The following is a 17,162-nucleotide window of genomic DNA, read 5'->3' as shown; positions in this document are numbered from 1 at the left end:
GTGAAACACGAAGACATGGCTCAAAATTAATTCAATCAGAATTTATTTATGTTTTTTACATTATTATGTTTTGTTCACATAGAATAATTGTAGTCAATAGAATTAGCTCGCCAAAACTTCGCTGTTATTTTTACGCTTAATATTCGTGTCGCCGCGAAAAAAAGGAGAAACACTGTTCTAAAGCAAGCAACTGTATTTAATTGATGTCTGAATAAATGTGAGAAATACATGTTTTCGTTTTCAATTGGGCGAAACAAAAACACCGCAGTTTAGAAAGGCGCACAACAACCATGATATCGTGAATGCATTTTTTCTCATGAATTTTTCACGGCAATTGAAAAATGCCCGCGGGCCATCAACAAACCTTTGAATTATTAGGAAGCGAATGTTGTGTTTGTTACGGCGTCAGTAAATGTATAAAATCGAGCTTGTTATAGTTGGCATACTTACACAGAAATGATAGATTTAAGGCAGAGTTTTTCAGTTGCAATTTCGGCTTTGGTATTGCAAGTTGTCGTCGCACAAGTCACAGGTAAGCTTAAATATTTAATAAAGAATTTTCCACTTTTTAAAATTGCGTTTGCGCTACAGTTCAAGCCAATGGGACAGAAGCAAGCAGTAATGTCAGCACAACTACAGCAGCCAGCACCACTGTTCAATCACCTGTTTTCGTTGTCGATAATAGTAAGTTAGTGATCTATACATAAGATTAAACTGTGCATAATGTGTTCATCTGTTCATGTGAGCCTTTGCTGAAAAAACTGTCATACATTGCTTCTGCTAATATAACTTTAACATGGCTCAAAATGAAGGCGTTGGCATTAAAATTAAAAGTTGATTGTGATGTACATGCTAAAACAACTTAACTTTAACACTGTATAAACTGTTGCTACGAAGAATTAATCAAAAACAGCTCTGATAATAATTGTAATTGTTATCTAACGTTTCGGCAAACCTATTCAAAACGCCTTCTCTAGGGTAAATGAACGCAAGAAGACAATATCATAGAAAAACACAAAGAAAAATGAAACAAAAAAATGCGACCAACAACACGATAAGAACAAATTGCGATAACGATAACAGCTATGTTTTTGTTTATTATTATTATTATTATAACTTAATAGCACCGTTTTTCGCCTATATGTTTCGCTATGTTTTACCAAATACCAAACTACACAAGGCACAACTTTTGTTCATTTATTCCACGCTAGATGTTGCAATGTTGAACTTTTGTTTTAAGCAAATATAGGACTGTCAATTCTATCTAAAGTATAATGAGGTACCGTTCCTAGCCACAACACTATCCAATCAAATTAAATGAATTGCTCCTGTAGCCTAGTTTTTAAGCAATGCTTTCTGCATTTTTCCTGGTCGTTGAACAATTTTCAATCTGAGTGAAACTTTTCTGTGCAGATCTGCCAATGCCGACAGGCTTGATGAAACTGGGAGCGACCGACAAGCGGCTGACCATTAGATATTCTCCCCCGTTTAACTACAGAGATGACCCGAGGTACTCGCATTTCTTGATCGAGTACAGAAGGGAGGGAGCAACTTCAAACGACAAATGGTATGCTGCTTGTCAGTGTTGTAAACAAGTCATTTTGCAATGACGTAAGTTCCAGTCAAGTCATTTGAAAAAGTCTCTGCTAGTTTTTTGCAAAAATAACAAGTCAAGTCCCAACACAAACGCTATGTACAACAATAAAAGTGTTTAGTGTGCTAAACTTTAGATAAATTTTAATGAAAAACAGTTAATTTAAAACCCAAGTTATATGACAAAATGACTTAAGTCCAAGTCAAGTCTGTTTTCCAAAAGACTCAATTCATTATTGTCAAATGACTTAAGTCAAGTCATTTGAAAACAGTAACTTAAGTGCATTATAACACTGCTGTTTGTAAAGCAAAATAATTTTACGCGATTTTACCCTTGTTCATATCATTTGACAGGTTTTCCAAAGATGTCGTCAAAACTTCTAATCTCAAAACTATTGAGTTGGTTGACCTGTTATCGGGAGTTTTATACAGTATTAGAATGAGAAGCTTCCTTCGCACTCGGCGCCGAACAATTATATCTCGTCCCTCCTCAATATTGCTGGCAAGGACAAGTAAGCCAATTTATGAAAGCTAAAGGTTCTGTAACTGGAAACCCGTCGCCTTTACACTGCACAAATTAACGCATGCTTTATGTTTAGCAAGGATTTAAGGAACATATTGACCAGAGTAATTAACTGTATAGGTTAAGAAACCCTTATGAATTAATTGGGACATGGTAAATAAAGTTACCCCGTTGTATTGAAAATAGCCAAAATATTGTCTTAAAAATATTAAAAAGTCATAATACTTATATTCAACAAGATTGTTGCTTAATGAATTCCTGATAAATGATTTTCTGATGTTAAATGCGGTTAAAATGACTTATTACTCAAATTAGCTTAACAAAAAAACTAAATTTACAAATATATTTTAACACCATTTTTCTTACTGCAGGACCACCGCCAGTTTTCGATCTTAAAGTCCAGGAATCGCCTGTCAACTGGACGAATGTTATGGTCACCTGGAACCGTGTCCCCTTCGAAATAAGAAGCCACGTTTACAACCGAGCTGTTTTAACTTACTATATAGAAGGTACTAACCTAGTTGAACCATGTTGATCCGTAATGTGAAAGGTTAGCAACGTGCGAAGCTTATATATGCACCTAGACCTATATGATTAAACAATTACTGATCAAATATTGCGATTTTAGCATGACGAACGCGTTCAAAGTAGCGCCTAAATTGGGTTAATATTGAATTTTACAAAAGCCAGAAAATACGGGCAATGTTTTGCGCCTACGATAACGATTATGTTATTAGTAGGCTAATTCCAAAAGTATACGCTTTGTTAATAGCTGTATTTGTACCCTTAAGAAGTAGAGCACAATTTGTCGTCTAACAAGGCCATCTGATTTTCAGATACCAAAATTATGATTCTCGGATTGTGTGTTAAACTTTAGAACGTTCCAGTTTAAAGCTTCGCTTCTTTAATCGTTTTACCAAAAATTATATGGTTGAAAACCCTAGAAAAAATGTTGCACCCTGGTTGTTAAACAAATCTGGTTTGTTGTTAGACAAGTTTGTTTTAGAGTACATGTTAGACCGCAGTTGGTCAATCTGTTTTCAAAACTTCAATTAAGAGCATTTTTTCGTATTAGCTTTTTCTAAAAAAGGATTTGTTCAGGCTTGACGCCAGCTCAACTGGAATTCTATCCGAGGCGTAACGTGACTGTTTACTACAGTCGGGCTGTGCTGGGTACAGGCAAACCACCACAAGACAACCAGACCCTCACCGGTCTTGTCTTGGGAGCAACTTACCGTTTTGAAGTCGTGACGTACAGCGACGGCATTAACCCAACTGAAAGCACTGTTTATCGAACTTCGTTCACTATAAGTAAGTTATTTTCTTCAAAAAAGGTTGTGTACCTACAGAATGAGCATTTCCAATGTAGTCATTATATATCCATATGGGTTGATTTTTGTTATTTATCTTAAAGGTATGTTTGCCAGTTAAATGTTGAACTACAATTCAGTTTCTTATAAATAAAACTAAAATCTAGCATCATCGAACAACAATTGTAGGTTGCGTTTCGTAAATTCAGCGAAGTTTACTTTAAAACATTCCTATGCTTGTAATGCGCACCCGTCTTCAAAAGTGACAAAAAGGATGTACATTCAACATGTTTTTTTTGTTTTACAGACTCTTTAACAAACACTAATTATTTCCAAAATTATAATTGAAAACATTAGAGGTCATTCCCTACCTTATATTGCGCCAAGAACTTCCTATTCCTTGGTTAATTGATGTCTTTTCCCGCTCAGAAATTCCCCCACCGGTCGACTGGAAGAAAACCTGGGCAAACGAGACGGCGTTTCGACTTTCGTGGAGCGTCGCACCGAATCTCACCAACGTCACCGGTTATCGCGTTTCCGTGTCGCGTGTCGCGGGAAGCGAGTCGCCGAGAAATTTCACGACGTCGACCGGGGAATTGCAAGTGGAAGGACTCAACCCGGGATCCCTGTACGCCCTACGAGTCGCCACACTCAGGTCGACCAGCGAGTTTGGAAAGGAATCGGACGAGTACCTGCATTTCGCTCGCACAAGTAAAGCTTTTTTCACTTTTTACTCGGCAACGTGTTAAACGAGAATACCCGCGATTATTTGAGTCGTTTGATAAGCTTTGATGCTTTTAAATCTTATTTCCACACCTATGTTTACTCCGACCCAAATAAGAAGTGTTAAAAAATCAATTTCTGCTATTGTTGCGAACAAGCTTAGCTTTACACACTATTGGGCTGTTTACTTCTATTGTCAGAAACTCGCAGCTAAATTAATGCGTGAAAGAAATCCCCAGAGCCAGATTTAAAAAAATGTTGAAGGTTTAAGATAAAACATTTGCAGTTATGGTGTGGAGCGCACACAATATATTTTTATTTTCTATACTATTCGTGCATAAAGACAAAGGAATTATTTAACCGCATAAATCACTAGAAAAACATTTTAGGTATTAACCTGTGACGGTGCTTTAGAAATGTACAATTTTTATATTTTATACTAAACGTTAAACCAACATGTTTTAGCGTCTGACATGTTTGGTTAATTTCTAGCCTACAGTATATAGGTCTATTTCGTATTTTGAAACCAACTAGAACATATTACCGTCAAGAAGGCAAACCCAGCCCTATTTCTCTTAGTCAAAAAACGCAGTGGACGAGTCTAGACCGGTTTGCATAGTTTACAACAGTGTGTTATCACTCTAGAAGATCATATAGTTATTACTCTTTTGTCCGTAGGAATGCCTAACTGTGTTTATTCTTACAGTTCCTCCGCAACCCCAAAACCTCGAGTTGGCGAGTCGGAGCGGGGTGACCGCGCGGGTGACCTTTGACCTTCCCTGGCCGGGCGAGGTCACCGAGTATCAGGTCATGTACCGGACAGACGATAACAAGACGGCATCCTTTACCACAGCGACGGCCTTTGTGGACCCAAAAAAGCGAAACGGAACATTCGATGTAAGTTGTTCAAATTCGATTTCATATTGGCTTTTCGATTTCCTATCATTTTCGGAAAAGATAGATTTCTAATTACTCGCAAGTAAAAAATATTGCGCAAGTCAAAAAAGTAAAAAAAAATCGTTCTATGGAATTCGAAAGTAAAAGAAGTAAAGAAATCAATCTACGGAAAGTCAAAGAATTAGGTTTGACGGATAAAATTGTTATTTTACAGTACGAAGTGGTTGATCTTCGTCCGGGAGCGCTTTATAGATTCACGGTTGTTGTTATCAGCAAAACCAACTCTACGAACGACGTAACGTCAAACCAGGCCACTTTCACAGCCCGGACAGGTAAGCCTTTCCACAGAGTTAAATCAAGTTTGTTTCATAGAAGTACAACTAATCTAGTATGGTCTGATCAAGTAATAGCAACAACATATTTTGATAAATTTTTAACTCCGATCTAATGTACAAGAACTTATCTGATACTCCTTGTTTGATCGCAAGTTATAAAGAACCAACTTTAAAATAGACACCCTTCCTGATATGAGTGGTGAGTTCCATACGATTCTTATAACTATGCCTTACTTAAATTTGTACTACTAGCTCCATTTGTCTTGACTAGTTGGATTCTCTATTAGCAACATTTATTATAAACAAAGGTTTAAGTCGGTTATTTTGGAAAGATCTTTGAGCAATTTGTGCATCTTTTGAATATAGGTCTACAACTATATAGGCCTTTAAACCAATAAGCAGCTGCAGCTTAGCAACTTTCTAACTTAATCGCTTTCAGTTCCTCCTCCGCCGAGAGATTTTAGTGGTTCGTCGGCCCGTGGTACCATCTACCTGCAGTGGAGGGTTCCCAGCAACTTGTACTGGTCAGCAACCGTACACTACGTCATTGATTATTACCCCGAAGACGGGTCGTAAGTATTGAAAAATATAGAGCCATTTTTATCATGGCAACTTTGAATATTTTAATCACACTTGAAGGTTTTTTGTCACCCCTCGCGACATGTAAGCGACGACCATCTATTTAGCAAAGCATAAGTTTTAATAAACACGAAGAGTGGAATTTTCGATAACGAGAATTTGCTGTCGAGCCCTTGATGAATTGTTGTGTAGTCAAGTATACACGCCCGTTTTGATCGAAATTAGCACACTTGCTATCTGCAAATGGTTTAGAGGGGGGTTTAACAGACATTCACGCCTGCGTCGCCTTCTTGACTGGACATATACGCCTACTTGTTGTGTTATATCGGTTATCTATTTAGCAAAACCGCAAGTTTCAATAAACATGAACAGTGGAATTTTCGATACCGAGAATTTGCTGTCGAGCCCTTGATAAATTGTTGTGTAGTCAAGTACACGTCCATTTTGTTCAAAATTAGCACACTTGCAAACTGAAAATGGTTGAGAGGGGATTTAACAGACATACACGCCCACTTGTTGACCATTTTTCCACCATACACAGTGACAAGCATGTTTAAATTTGAATAGCTACAGCGTATTAGCTGTTCCACCTGCTGATATTGTACTTCTGTTCAGGCCAATTTGGTTTTCCGCCAATTTTCACTCTGCTCAACTCAAATTGCCTTACAGTGCAAACAGCAGCACGACTTGTGCCAACAAGGGCCAGAATCTGCAAAAGGTCACGCTTCGCAACCTGGAACCGGGAACTGGTTATTACGTCACAATTAAGACGGTTGCGGGTTCGCGATGCAACTCGGGAAACGAGCGAGCCGCCGACGCACTCCCGAGCTCACCGGCCGGCCCCATTTTGGTTCTAACTCGTGAGTTTTCTTTAGAATAATGTCGAGGATTCGTACAAAGGGTAATTTAATAAAAACCCTCTAGAGAAAGCTCTGTGCGAAAAAAAATATTAAATATCTATTTTTTTATCTCATAGAAAGGCCCCGTTTAAATAGAATGTGTGTTGTTTTGAAGAAAGTGGACGAAATTTGTTGCCGGTAAAGGCTGAAAACCTAACGAACTGTTTGATATACCTTTGCTATATTTATTTGTTTACTTTTGTAAAGAAAATACTTATTTATCTACTTAAAGCGTATAGGTACTTTGTCTTTGTTTTTACTTAAACGAAAATACTTCTTTATCTGATTGAAGCGTATAGGTACGTTTCGCTTTTTTTCTTGAAGTAGCGATGTACGATACTTAATATTTAATACGGATACCCAGAATTTTGGACAAAACGTTCCACGGTCCGATGCGATATGACGTCATTACTTCACCCAAACAAGAAAACTATAAGAAATTGAAAGATTCACAGTTATTTTTCCACAAGCAAATATTGTTTACGTTCGCGCGGCGACGTAACTCTGAACAAGTTACTTTTAGTTTGCACAAGTTGTTTTGAGTTTGCACAAGTTGTTTTGAGTTTGCACAAGTTGTTTTGAGTTTGCACAAGTTGTTTTTAGTTTGCACAAGTTGTTTTGAGTTTGCACAAGTTGTTTTGAGTTTGCACAAGTTGTTTTTAGTTTGCACAAGTTGGTTTTGAGTTTGCCCAACTTACGCTTGGCGCTTGCAGTAAATTTGACACATCCGTCGGCAGGCTTGCATTCGACTTTGCGTTATATTGTTCCGTTTTACTGCTTATCTTGTGCTCACCAGCATTAATGTGGACATTTTCCGCAGAGCCCAACTACCCGAAAGTCCAGTACTGGAAGCAAGTTACCCTTAATCGGGTGCGGGTCGTTTGGAAGAAACCGGCAAACAGCCCGGAGAAGATGAACAAGTACGTGGTGGACGTTGAACGTGGAGTTGTCGACAACGGGACCACGACCTTTGTATGGGAAGGCGCATACGACGTACCCGAGAGTGAGTAAATTTACTTTTGCTACGTGGTTAGGCTATTCAAATAGAAAATGAAACTTATACATATACACAATATGTGTTCTGTGATCAAGCACTTCTGGAGTTGTCCTGACCAACGATAATGGCACTCGTATATAGTACACAAGATACCTTCGAAGAGGCTTACCGAATTCAGGCTGACTTGCGAACCAATAGAATTAAGGTTTTCGTAAATCTTGTTAAGTTAACGCTAGTGATAACTTTTATGTTTTAAACAACCGTTTTTCTGCAAATCTACGGGAAATTTAATTTGATATCCTGTCCCTACATGTGTTTGAAGTCATTTTAGTATTGGCTTGCTATGGTTGTATAACTGGCATTCGTTTAAGAACGTACGTTGAGTCCATTTTCGAACTATTTTCCCTAATCGATCAGCACTAACTAAAAAAACTTTGTTTATTGACTTAAGGTTGCCCTTATTTAAGGTATATGTGGTAAGGTAAATCTTCTTTCAGTTAATAGAGGTCTGATCCGACACATGTTTGACCCTCCGGAATAAAAATTTGCACACTAATATAGTTTTTCGAATATTCTTTTAAAATTCCTTGTGTTTGTTTTAAATAAGGTAAGGGTAAGTGTCAAGTGTCACAGAATACATACAATATCACTTATTGTGCGCAAATGTACTTTTTCAGATACGACCCATCACGTCATCAAAGTACGTCAAGGCACGACGTACAGAGTCAACGTCACCACAGCAGTGACGTCAGGAACCCAGAGTCGTAGAAGTATGGTGGTTGCCGGAATCAACTCGATTAAGTTTGAATCTTGTAAGACCAACGTGTGTTTGTATCGAACTTGTGACGCTTTGGTAATATTCATTCACAAAAAAGTTTTTTTAACGGAGGTCGATAATGTAAAATCCAAATATTTGAATTTAATCAAGTTTTGTAATATTTTTAATATTGGTATTTAGGGGTATTTTAATAATCTTTAAAGGTGGGATATGTTATCATTGTTTTAACCCAGCTTTTCACCAAAAAGGAAAACGGGAATATATTTATTTTTTTTAACGGTGGTCGATCCTGTAAAATCCAAATAACTAGCCTAATGAAGTTTTGTGATATTTTTTATTATTGGTATTTTGCAGTCTATTATTATTTAAGTCGAGAAATGTTTCCATTGTTTTAGCCCAGCTTTACACCAAAAAGGAAAACAGGAATATATTTATTTTGCTAACGGATGTCAATAATGTAAAATCCAAATATTTAGATTTGATTAAGTTTTGTGATATTTTTCATTATTGGTAGTTCAGGGGTATTGTATTATTATTTAAGTCGGGAAATGTTATTATTGTTTTACCCCGGCTTTTTACCAAAAAGGAAAAGCGTAATATATTTATTATTCTGTTTTCTAGCAGAGTTGCGGTGGTGACTTTAGAGAAAAAACAAATACCTCTATTAAGCAAGAAAGCGATTTTTAAACAGTATACAAATGCTCCTTATTTAGGGCATCCTTACGATGACCAATTTGCCTTTCCCTCTCTTCGTTGGCGATTCAGTCCTTGTGGAAGAACGGGTCGTTTCGGACCTGTCCAGTCTCTTTGCGACCGGGCTTACAAAGACACCAGCTTGGACCAGTTGGTGGTGCTCGAAAATGGAATCCAAAAATGGATGGCACCTGTCGAAGGTTAGAAGTTTTCCTGAAATCCGTTATTGTTTTATACCTGTACAATGTACATCCTATTAAGAATCTTATTGAGTTTGTACTTTTTGATGCAACTTATGATTGAATGTGGTACTTACGGTATGCAAACGGTGTAACGTTTCCATGTCTTTCTGCTTCTATTTTTGGGTTCGTGTTAGTGCGTAGTGCATGCACAACGTTTAGAAGGTACCGTAATATCTTTTTAAAAACGCCTTCTGTTTTAAAATACAGTTTCAATTTCATCGCTAATGTTACAATGAAAGATGCATACACACATATGTGTTTAAACTGTGATCTAGCCCTTGTGGATCTGCTTTTTGACCAACGATTAATTATTGCGATTTAATTAATTAAAGATACCACACATACTTGTTTAACAACTGTGGTCTAGCCCTTCTGAAACTGCTTTAGTACAAGCAACTTTACATTGACCAATGTTACAATTAATTGATACAATTGAAACGTTCACACTAATATGCGGTCTTCTGAAAAAGATTTTCCACTTTTACTACGCGAACTACTGCAATATGCCTAGTATAAACGGTAATATGCCTTTTAACGTGAATTGCTTTGCTTTTGACGGTCTGTCTGGGCAAGTCCAAAAGGTGTTAAAATATTCTGATTATTTCCTATGCCATTTTCAGGTCTTTACCGTATCGTGGCCGCGGGTGCCGGGTACCAAGGCCCAGGTGGTCTGGGCGCCGTCGTTGCTGGCCTATTCTACTTGAAACAGGGGTCTGCCATTCAAATCGCTGTGGGTCAGATGGGGTCCAGCAGGGGCCTTGACATGCTTCACGGGGGTGGCGGAGGAAGTTTTGTCGTGGCTGAGGAAGAAGAGGCGCAGGGATTCGTGGACATAGGAGCAAGCAGGGCCATGCTGATAGCAGGTAGGTTAAATCACAACGTTTGAGGTTAAAATTGGGGAGTAAGGAATCGGTTTTCTGCCATAGGCTACACTGTATGTCCGAGGTTTTCCTTTTTTTGTTATGAACTTCTGGGTCTAATGTTCATACAATTCTTGGTGACTGGTCAAATTTTTCCTAATCAAAGTCTATAAAATAGGTGGCAGTTTTGACAAATAATATTGTAATGTTGATAATGTACCGTATAGAACAACGGTGTTTTGTTAGGTCAAGGTAACTATAATAAACCTTTGTGATCATTGAGTACAATTTACAAAAAATACAGCATGACTTTAATATCATACCACAATATGTCCTGGTAAAGGATCAGTTGGTGACACATGAAGGTATATGACAATAGTAAGTAGCCTACTGTTTTATGCGGTCAATTGATTTAGGTTAAATGTCAGCTATACAAATTGCATGTTGCAATTTGCTATCAAATAAAAAAAAACGTCTACAGTTTGTAGGTAAAAAGAAAAGGATTTATTCAAAATGCCTAGAAAGGTAGCTTCGTATGGTCCCAGATGTTTATACAATTATAATAAAACTGCTAACTGCAATTTCCCGCTTTATGTTTAAAAAACATGTTCATTCCAGTACAGGCAACATTATATAATTCTCTATGGAAAACATTGTTTTCTCTACATCTAACTTACCGCACCTAATAGGTTGATAAAGCGTTATTTTTTTATGTAGGCGGAGCGGGAAGTGCTGTTTTCGGTTCCGCACCCACCAACGCATCTTCGGGTAGAATCAGCTACGACGCAGGAAACGGTTCCAACGTTGGGGTTGAGATGGGCCGAGGGGGTATCGGGGAGGCCCTGGGACGACCCTACGGAGTCGGTGGTGAACAGGGTACCGGGGGTGGCGCCGGTTTCTTCGGGCACGCCATTGCTCCCCCTATAATAAGGCCCGGTGATAGTTCGTCGCCGGCCTGTGGGTTTTTTCCCTATTTGGGTAACGGGGTGTCCATCAACGAATCGGAAAGAGGAAACTTTTTGCCACTACAAGGAGGAAGGTATGTGCTTTGGTGTTTGTAGTTGTTGTGCAGTTTGGTATTAAATCATGTAAACTTGGTGAAAATATTTTCTTGAAACTAAAGAGTCCAAATTAAGTATGACTCTTTAAAGCCTCTACACATTTTTTATTCGCGATAAATCTGTAATAGCGGACTGAATTTTGTAAAATAAACAAAAACTGGTATAAATAAGTCTGCGTAAGACGTCACAGAAATACCAAAGCGGTCAATATAAACGTGCTATATTCTCGCTTAAGGGGTTGGGAAAATTTGAAACCCAAGTGGCCATTATTTTATTAGCGTTTTAAACAAATGTCTTAAATCCCAGTCAAGTCATTTGTGAAATTACTTGAGTCCTTGTGAAGTCTTTTAAAAAATAACTAGTCAAGTCCCAGTCTAGGTCATCAGTTGCTTAAGTTAGTCCAGGTTTAGTCATTATTAGAGTAAGTGAACTCCAAGTCAAGTCACTCTTTTAAAAAAGAAACAATAAACAATTAAAATTTGTAAAGTCGTCCGATTATGAGCCATAACTTAACTAATAATGAAAAAAAAAAACATGTAGCAAGCGAATCGTTTTACGTGCAAAATCGAGATGAATACCTCAATTTTTGAATAAAATGTTAAATGAAAACCTTTAATTTCAACCTAGTAATTTTACTCAACGACTTAAGTCCAAGTCATGTCATTTGTCAGAAAAAGAAAAGTAAAGTAAAGTCATTTTACCAAAACCACTCAAGTCAAGTCATTTGAAAACAGTGACTTAAGGTTACCTAAGTCAAGTCACTGACTTAGGTCATTACAGCACTGGTCACCCTTTTTGAAATAAAATGCTTTCAAAATTTTCTACATCCAGGTACGAACGCTCGATTTTCACGTTTTCCGAAGGCGGCTTCGGCGGTGGTGGGTCGGGCTACATGACGGGGTCCGGGGGTGGTGGTGGCTACAGCGGGGGCGGCGGGGGTTCCCCAGGTGGCTACTCGGGGGGAGGCGGTTCGTACATAAAGTTTACGGGAGGCAAGGAGTTGGCCGAGGTTAGCAACGATGGGGATGGTTACGTCATCATTTCTGTAATTGGTGAGTGAAAATCTTCGTTTTTGTGAATTAACTTTGTTGATTTGAATTTGCAATTGTATTTACATCCAGTGTTGCAAACAAGTTATTGTAATATAGCCTAGTCCCAGAAAAGTTATTTTGAGAATAACTAAGATTCACGTCAAGTATAGGCTATGCTTCGACAACTTACGAAAGTTCCAGTCCAAGTCATTCATATAGCACAGTGTTTATCAACTTTTTTCACGTCAGGGCGCACCTGAAGACCTATTCAAACATTGTGCCGCACCCGGCGAGCGAAACGAGTGCAACGTATTTTGAGTGTATCGCTATTCCTCTTGAATTTCTTCCGAGTTTGTATTGCCTCAAGTCCATTATAAAGTACTGCTTAATAAGCTACGACAAAGAAGGGAGTAAATATGATAAAAAAAATTATGTTTATATATTAAATACTTTTCTCCATTCGTCTGCCGCGCATCTGGGAATCGTCCATGGCGCACCGATTAAGAACCGTTACCATAACAAGTCTATCACAAGTCAATTGATTGGTATCAAAAATATATGCTAAAATAATAACAATAATCCATTACATCCCTAACGATATTTCGCATACAAAACTCCAATAACGAAAGAAATAGCAATCAATCTTTTAACGTCTAAAAATTGAGCACAATTATCCAGTTTTATAAAACATATAGTTCGTTAGAAATATAAGATGATTGTAAGGTGTTTGCCTAAATGACCAAAATTCATGGCATTTGAAATCAGTAAACAACAATGTGGTATTTTATAGTATACTTTGCGTCTAGATTGTAATCGTATAGTGAAGCTTTATCTCTTTTAATAGGCAAAGAAATACTTTGCAAGTCTTATAACAGGCTTCGATTTTGTAAAAAATGAGGCAGCCCATAACTTTTTTTGAACGTAATTTAAAATATAAAAAAGAATTGTTTACAACCAACAGTAAACGAAATGCAAAAAGAAAATCGCAGTTTCTAATCGATTTGTATTTTAGGTCTGCCTTCTACGCCACCCGTGCCAGTAACTCTTTACCTCGTGATCGCCTTCATCGTTGGGATTGGCGTCGCTATTTTGGGCGTCGCTGGCTATTACGGAGTTGTAAAGTAAGAACTGTTCGTTGATTTCGTTTAAGTATAGTTGCTTACTGTTGTTATACCCTGTGTTCTAACTGCTGTAAAATGTTTCACAGGTGCACTGATAAATATATCGACAAGCTAGACATCAACAAAGAAAAAGCCGGTGACGAGGTAGCTGTAAAACCGCCACTTTCTTCGATGGAAATTTCCGGGTAAATTTAAACAAATAACGTACACAGATTTACCAGGTATAGTACCTTATGACTTACGATAGTTGTCACAGCGAGTTTGGGTTTGTTTTTCTGCGCAAAAAGGGGCAATTTACCTTGTTAGTTAACGAATAACTTTAACGCTTACAATGATTTTTATTTGCAGACCTGTTCACACCGACCCATCTAGGGAAATTGCATCCCCTAAAACAGACGACCAGAATGGTAAGATAAGCTGTCACTATATCTGTGTACGATGTTCTTTGTAACAAGGTTTCCAGTAGTAACAAACAGCAAATTGTATGCTTTAAATAAAGTTTGTTATTTATGCTGGCTATTTGTTAAATTATTACCGGTAGGCCCTATACGCTTTAATGCAAGAACTTGAAACCTTAAAAGACATCAGAAAACGTTTTAAATATGCCTAATAGCGTGGAAGAACTTTGTACCGAGAGCAAATCTATTACCGCACATTTAATTTGCTCTAACGGAGTGGCGGCTCTAATTTAAAATTATTAGATTTCTGAATTTATAAAAAGGCCAAAAAATACGTGCCTGGACCTCAAGTTTGATTTGCATAAATTTTAGAGCTGATGTTTGAAACAAAGACCGCCACTGCATTGTTTTTCACCTGCATTGTCTTATTTTCAACTATTGCGACAGCAGTTAAGTAGACTAACTTTAAATAATACAGTTGTTAGGCCAACAGTTAATTCAGGGATGTCCGCTGCTATAGGAAAAATGCATATTTCCGATACATGTTGTTTTTCTGTATACTCCGATAGTAAAATGGTAATTAGTGTGGTCATTGTGTTTGCTGCCTTGGGCAACGACGTCTTAGGTATTGGTTTGCTTTACGTTAGCCAAATTATTAAGCAGTGTTTCGCAACCTTTTTTGGCTTGCGGCACCCTACAGAAATTGTAAATAGTTCACAGCAACCTTGCTCGTATTTTTGCTGAGTGGTTAACTGTAACGTTAGAATAAACGAGATTGAAACTGCACTTTAACTGTGCAACAAGGTTGATAAAACCTATTCTAAATTATTGGCACTTTAATCGTACACAAAAAATTCTATTAAGAAGCTTACCAAAAGAGCAAAAATTGAAATCCTAAAAATTAAAAATATCTCTCGAGGCCCTTGAGCGTTACAAATGGCACCCTAGGGTGCCGCGGTACGGCGTTTGAGAACCACTGTCATTAAGTATCTGCATTGGAGAAAAAGTTGGTGTTTGGCGAACCACAGATCCTCAATTCCACGTATACACACTTCAGCCTCGCGTTCGATGGGACTTGCGTTTAAACTGACATATATCTAGACCAGGGGTCGGCAACCTACGGCCCGCGGGACGGATCCGGCCCCCCAGTAGAAATCATCCGGCCCGCGACCTCTTTTTTAAACTAGACACAAGGCCATGCACCATATTTTTAACTTTTTGAACCATACGAAAATGCCAAAAGTTTTCGCGCGTAGCATGGAACTCTCTAAAATGAAAGTTTTTCCAACTTCATCTTTATAATCTTTTCTCTGATAAATTCCGTCTTTTATGATAAAAATTACACCAAAGGGTATCTGTGTTTGAAACAATATTTTTGTGAAAATTTATTACGGCCCGCCGTGAACTTGCTGAGGTTGGTTTGGCCCGCGACCAGGAAAAGGTTGCCGACCCCTGATGTAGACTATAGGACGTGTAGAAATTAAATAGAGTCCACCCTTGCGCAGCTCACACCGACTTCTCTGCGGACATCAGCGAGCCAGAGCTCACCACCAAGCTCCCACTTTCAAGGGACGAGGTCGACTCGCCCTTGCCGGGCCTGGCGCGGGGGGATTCCCGGCGCCGAAGGCGTCGCGGACACCGCCAAAAGGAGGAAGAGGATCCCAACTACCACCAGGACTCCGGAAGCGAGTCGACGGCGTCCAGTGTTTCCTCGATGGGCACCGGAGTCAACGAGTCCAAGTTCGTGCTGGACGTTCCGGCCGGTAAGCTGCGTTACCGCGGCCGCAAGGTGTCGCGCATGAACTCGTCCTTCACCGGGTGGGAAAGCACCGACGCCGAAACCTCGCACGCAGGACACGACGACGACTTCAGCGAAACTGATGAAGAAGAAGGGGGTGACCTGTCCCCGCCGCCGCCCACCCCGCCCCTCACCCCGGGGGGCACCGAGGAAGTGAGCGAGGAGCAGAAGCGCGATTTTCGCCAGAAGCTCAACATGTTCCACGAGATGGCGATGCGGAGTCGAGCGCAGGGCGCCGCCATGCGGGATCAGCCCACTTTTGTGCCGAGCACTAACCTGTGAAATCGGACCGACAGGGTAAAAATAACTACACGTCGTCGGAATAAAGAACAGTTTTAGAGTAATAGAAAAGGATAATACCCGATTGTCGAAATAAGGTCTTAATAGGAACGATATCTAAAAACCGTCAAAGCAAGATCAAAATGGCCATATTAGGTATTTTATAAGCAAGGTGGTTGGAACATTGCAAACGAACAATTGTATCCGTAGGCTTATTATTAGAACATCAATTGAAAAATTGGAAAGGGAGCATTTGTCGGCACCCTAGAGCACTACAAAAGCTACCCCTATCGGGAACCACGTGATTATTCGAATTAGTTAACTTCTTGACTGATTGTTTGCATACGTCAAACACCAAAAACTTAATGTAGAGCAAAAAATTTCAAGTCAGGTAAGTTTTTATACTAGAGAAGACTTCACGACTTTGTATGTAAGTCAAGTAATTTATCTTCGTAAAATACCGGAGTTGAAAACCATAAGTTTCCAATTATTTAAGTTAAGCCAAGTAATTTATTGAATAAGTGTATTGAATATAGTATCACTGGTATATGAGGTAATTTTTTAGATTTTTGACGAAATTGTAATTTGATTCCACATATATTGATAGGAAATGCATTTTTCAACATTAATTTCGTATATTGGTTTAACGTCGGTCGTCAATTCCAAAAAATACTGGCTTTGGTCAAGTAATAGAAATTATTGATTGTCGTATATAACAATGAGATGGGTACTTGTCTCATCTCAAACTGATTGTATTTTTTTCTTGTGCTTTAATTTTGCGCGGAATTTTCTTGGACGAGTTTCTTTAAATCACGCAACTGCACGAAATGTATTGCAGCCTACGTGGTTGAGTTGTGGTGCTAAATACAATTTTAACGTTGCTCACTACAGATTTTTTTACCTTGGTTTTTCTGCGTCCTTTTAGGAAAAAAATATATAGCCTACTATAAGAGAAGGTATTAATTGCTAAAATGAGGTAATGACTGTTTTATAAATATGATACCACAGAAAGTATTTCTTGGCAACTAGTTAAAGGTAACAATAC

At 38.5% G+C, this 17,162-nt stretch overlaps 1 protein-coding gene across 1 annotated transcript; it reads left to right on the top strand.

The window, feature by feature from the left end:
- Nucleotides 1-456: 456 nt before the first annotated feature.
- On the top strand, nt 457-16,252 carry LOC146164677 (uncharacterized). The gene is made up of 21 exons (XM_083380789.1): nt 457-532; nt 592-684; nt 1,414-1,567; nt 1,948-2,105; nt 2,488-2,625; nt 3,218-3,427; nt 3,856-4,137; nt 4,856-5,046; nt 5,261-5,378; nt 5,821-5,953; nt 6,630-6,820; nt 7,680-7,862; nt 8,534-8,668; nt 9,348-9,527; nt 10,190-10,432; nt 11,147-11,468; nt 12,322-12,542; nt 13,534-13,642; nt 13,729-13,827; nt 13,991-14,049; nt 15,546-16,252. Exons 1-21 carry the CDS (start codon nt 457-459, stop codon nt 16,118-16,120), a joined length of 3,870 nt encoding a protein of 1,289 aa, XP_083236915.1. The 3' UTR covers nt 16,121-16,252.
- Nucleotides 16,253-17,162: the final 910 nt, after the last annotated feature.

The sequence above is a fragment of the Ascidiella aspersa genome, chromosome 2, assembly GCF_963924565.1.
Source record: "Ascidiella aspersa chromosome 2, kaAscAspe10.2, whole genome shotgun sequence".
NCBI classification, from domain to species: Eukaryota; Metazoa; Chordata; class Ascidiacea; order Phlebobranchia; family Ascidiidae; genus Ascidiella; species Ascidiella aspersa.
The sequence above is the reverse complement of the archived record's forward strand: the minus strand, read 5'-3'. Positions and strand labels throughout refer to the sequence as shown.

Excerpts from the sequence above, each read along its gene's own strand:
- LOC146164677 (XM_083380789.1), top strand. The coding sequence starts at position 457 with ATGATAGATTTAAGGCAGAGTTTTTCAGTTGCAATTTCGGCTTTGGTA. Across the intron at positions 533-591 it reads TGTCGTCGCACAAGTCACAG|TTCAAGCCAATGGGACAGAA; the intron begins GTAAGCTTAAAT and ends TTTGCGCTACAG. Across the intron at positions 12,543-13,533 it reads CGTCATCATTTCTGTAATTG|GTCTGCCTTCTACGCCACCC; the intron begins GTGAGTGAAAAT and ends TTTGTATTTTAG.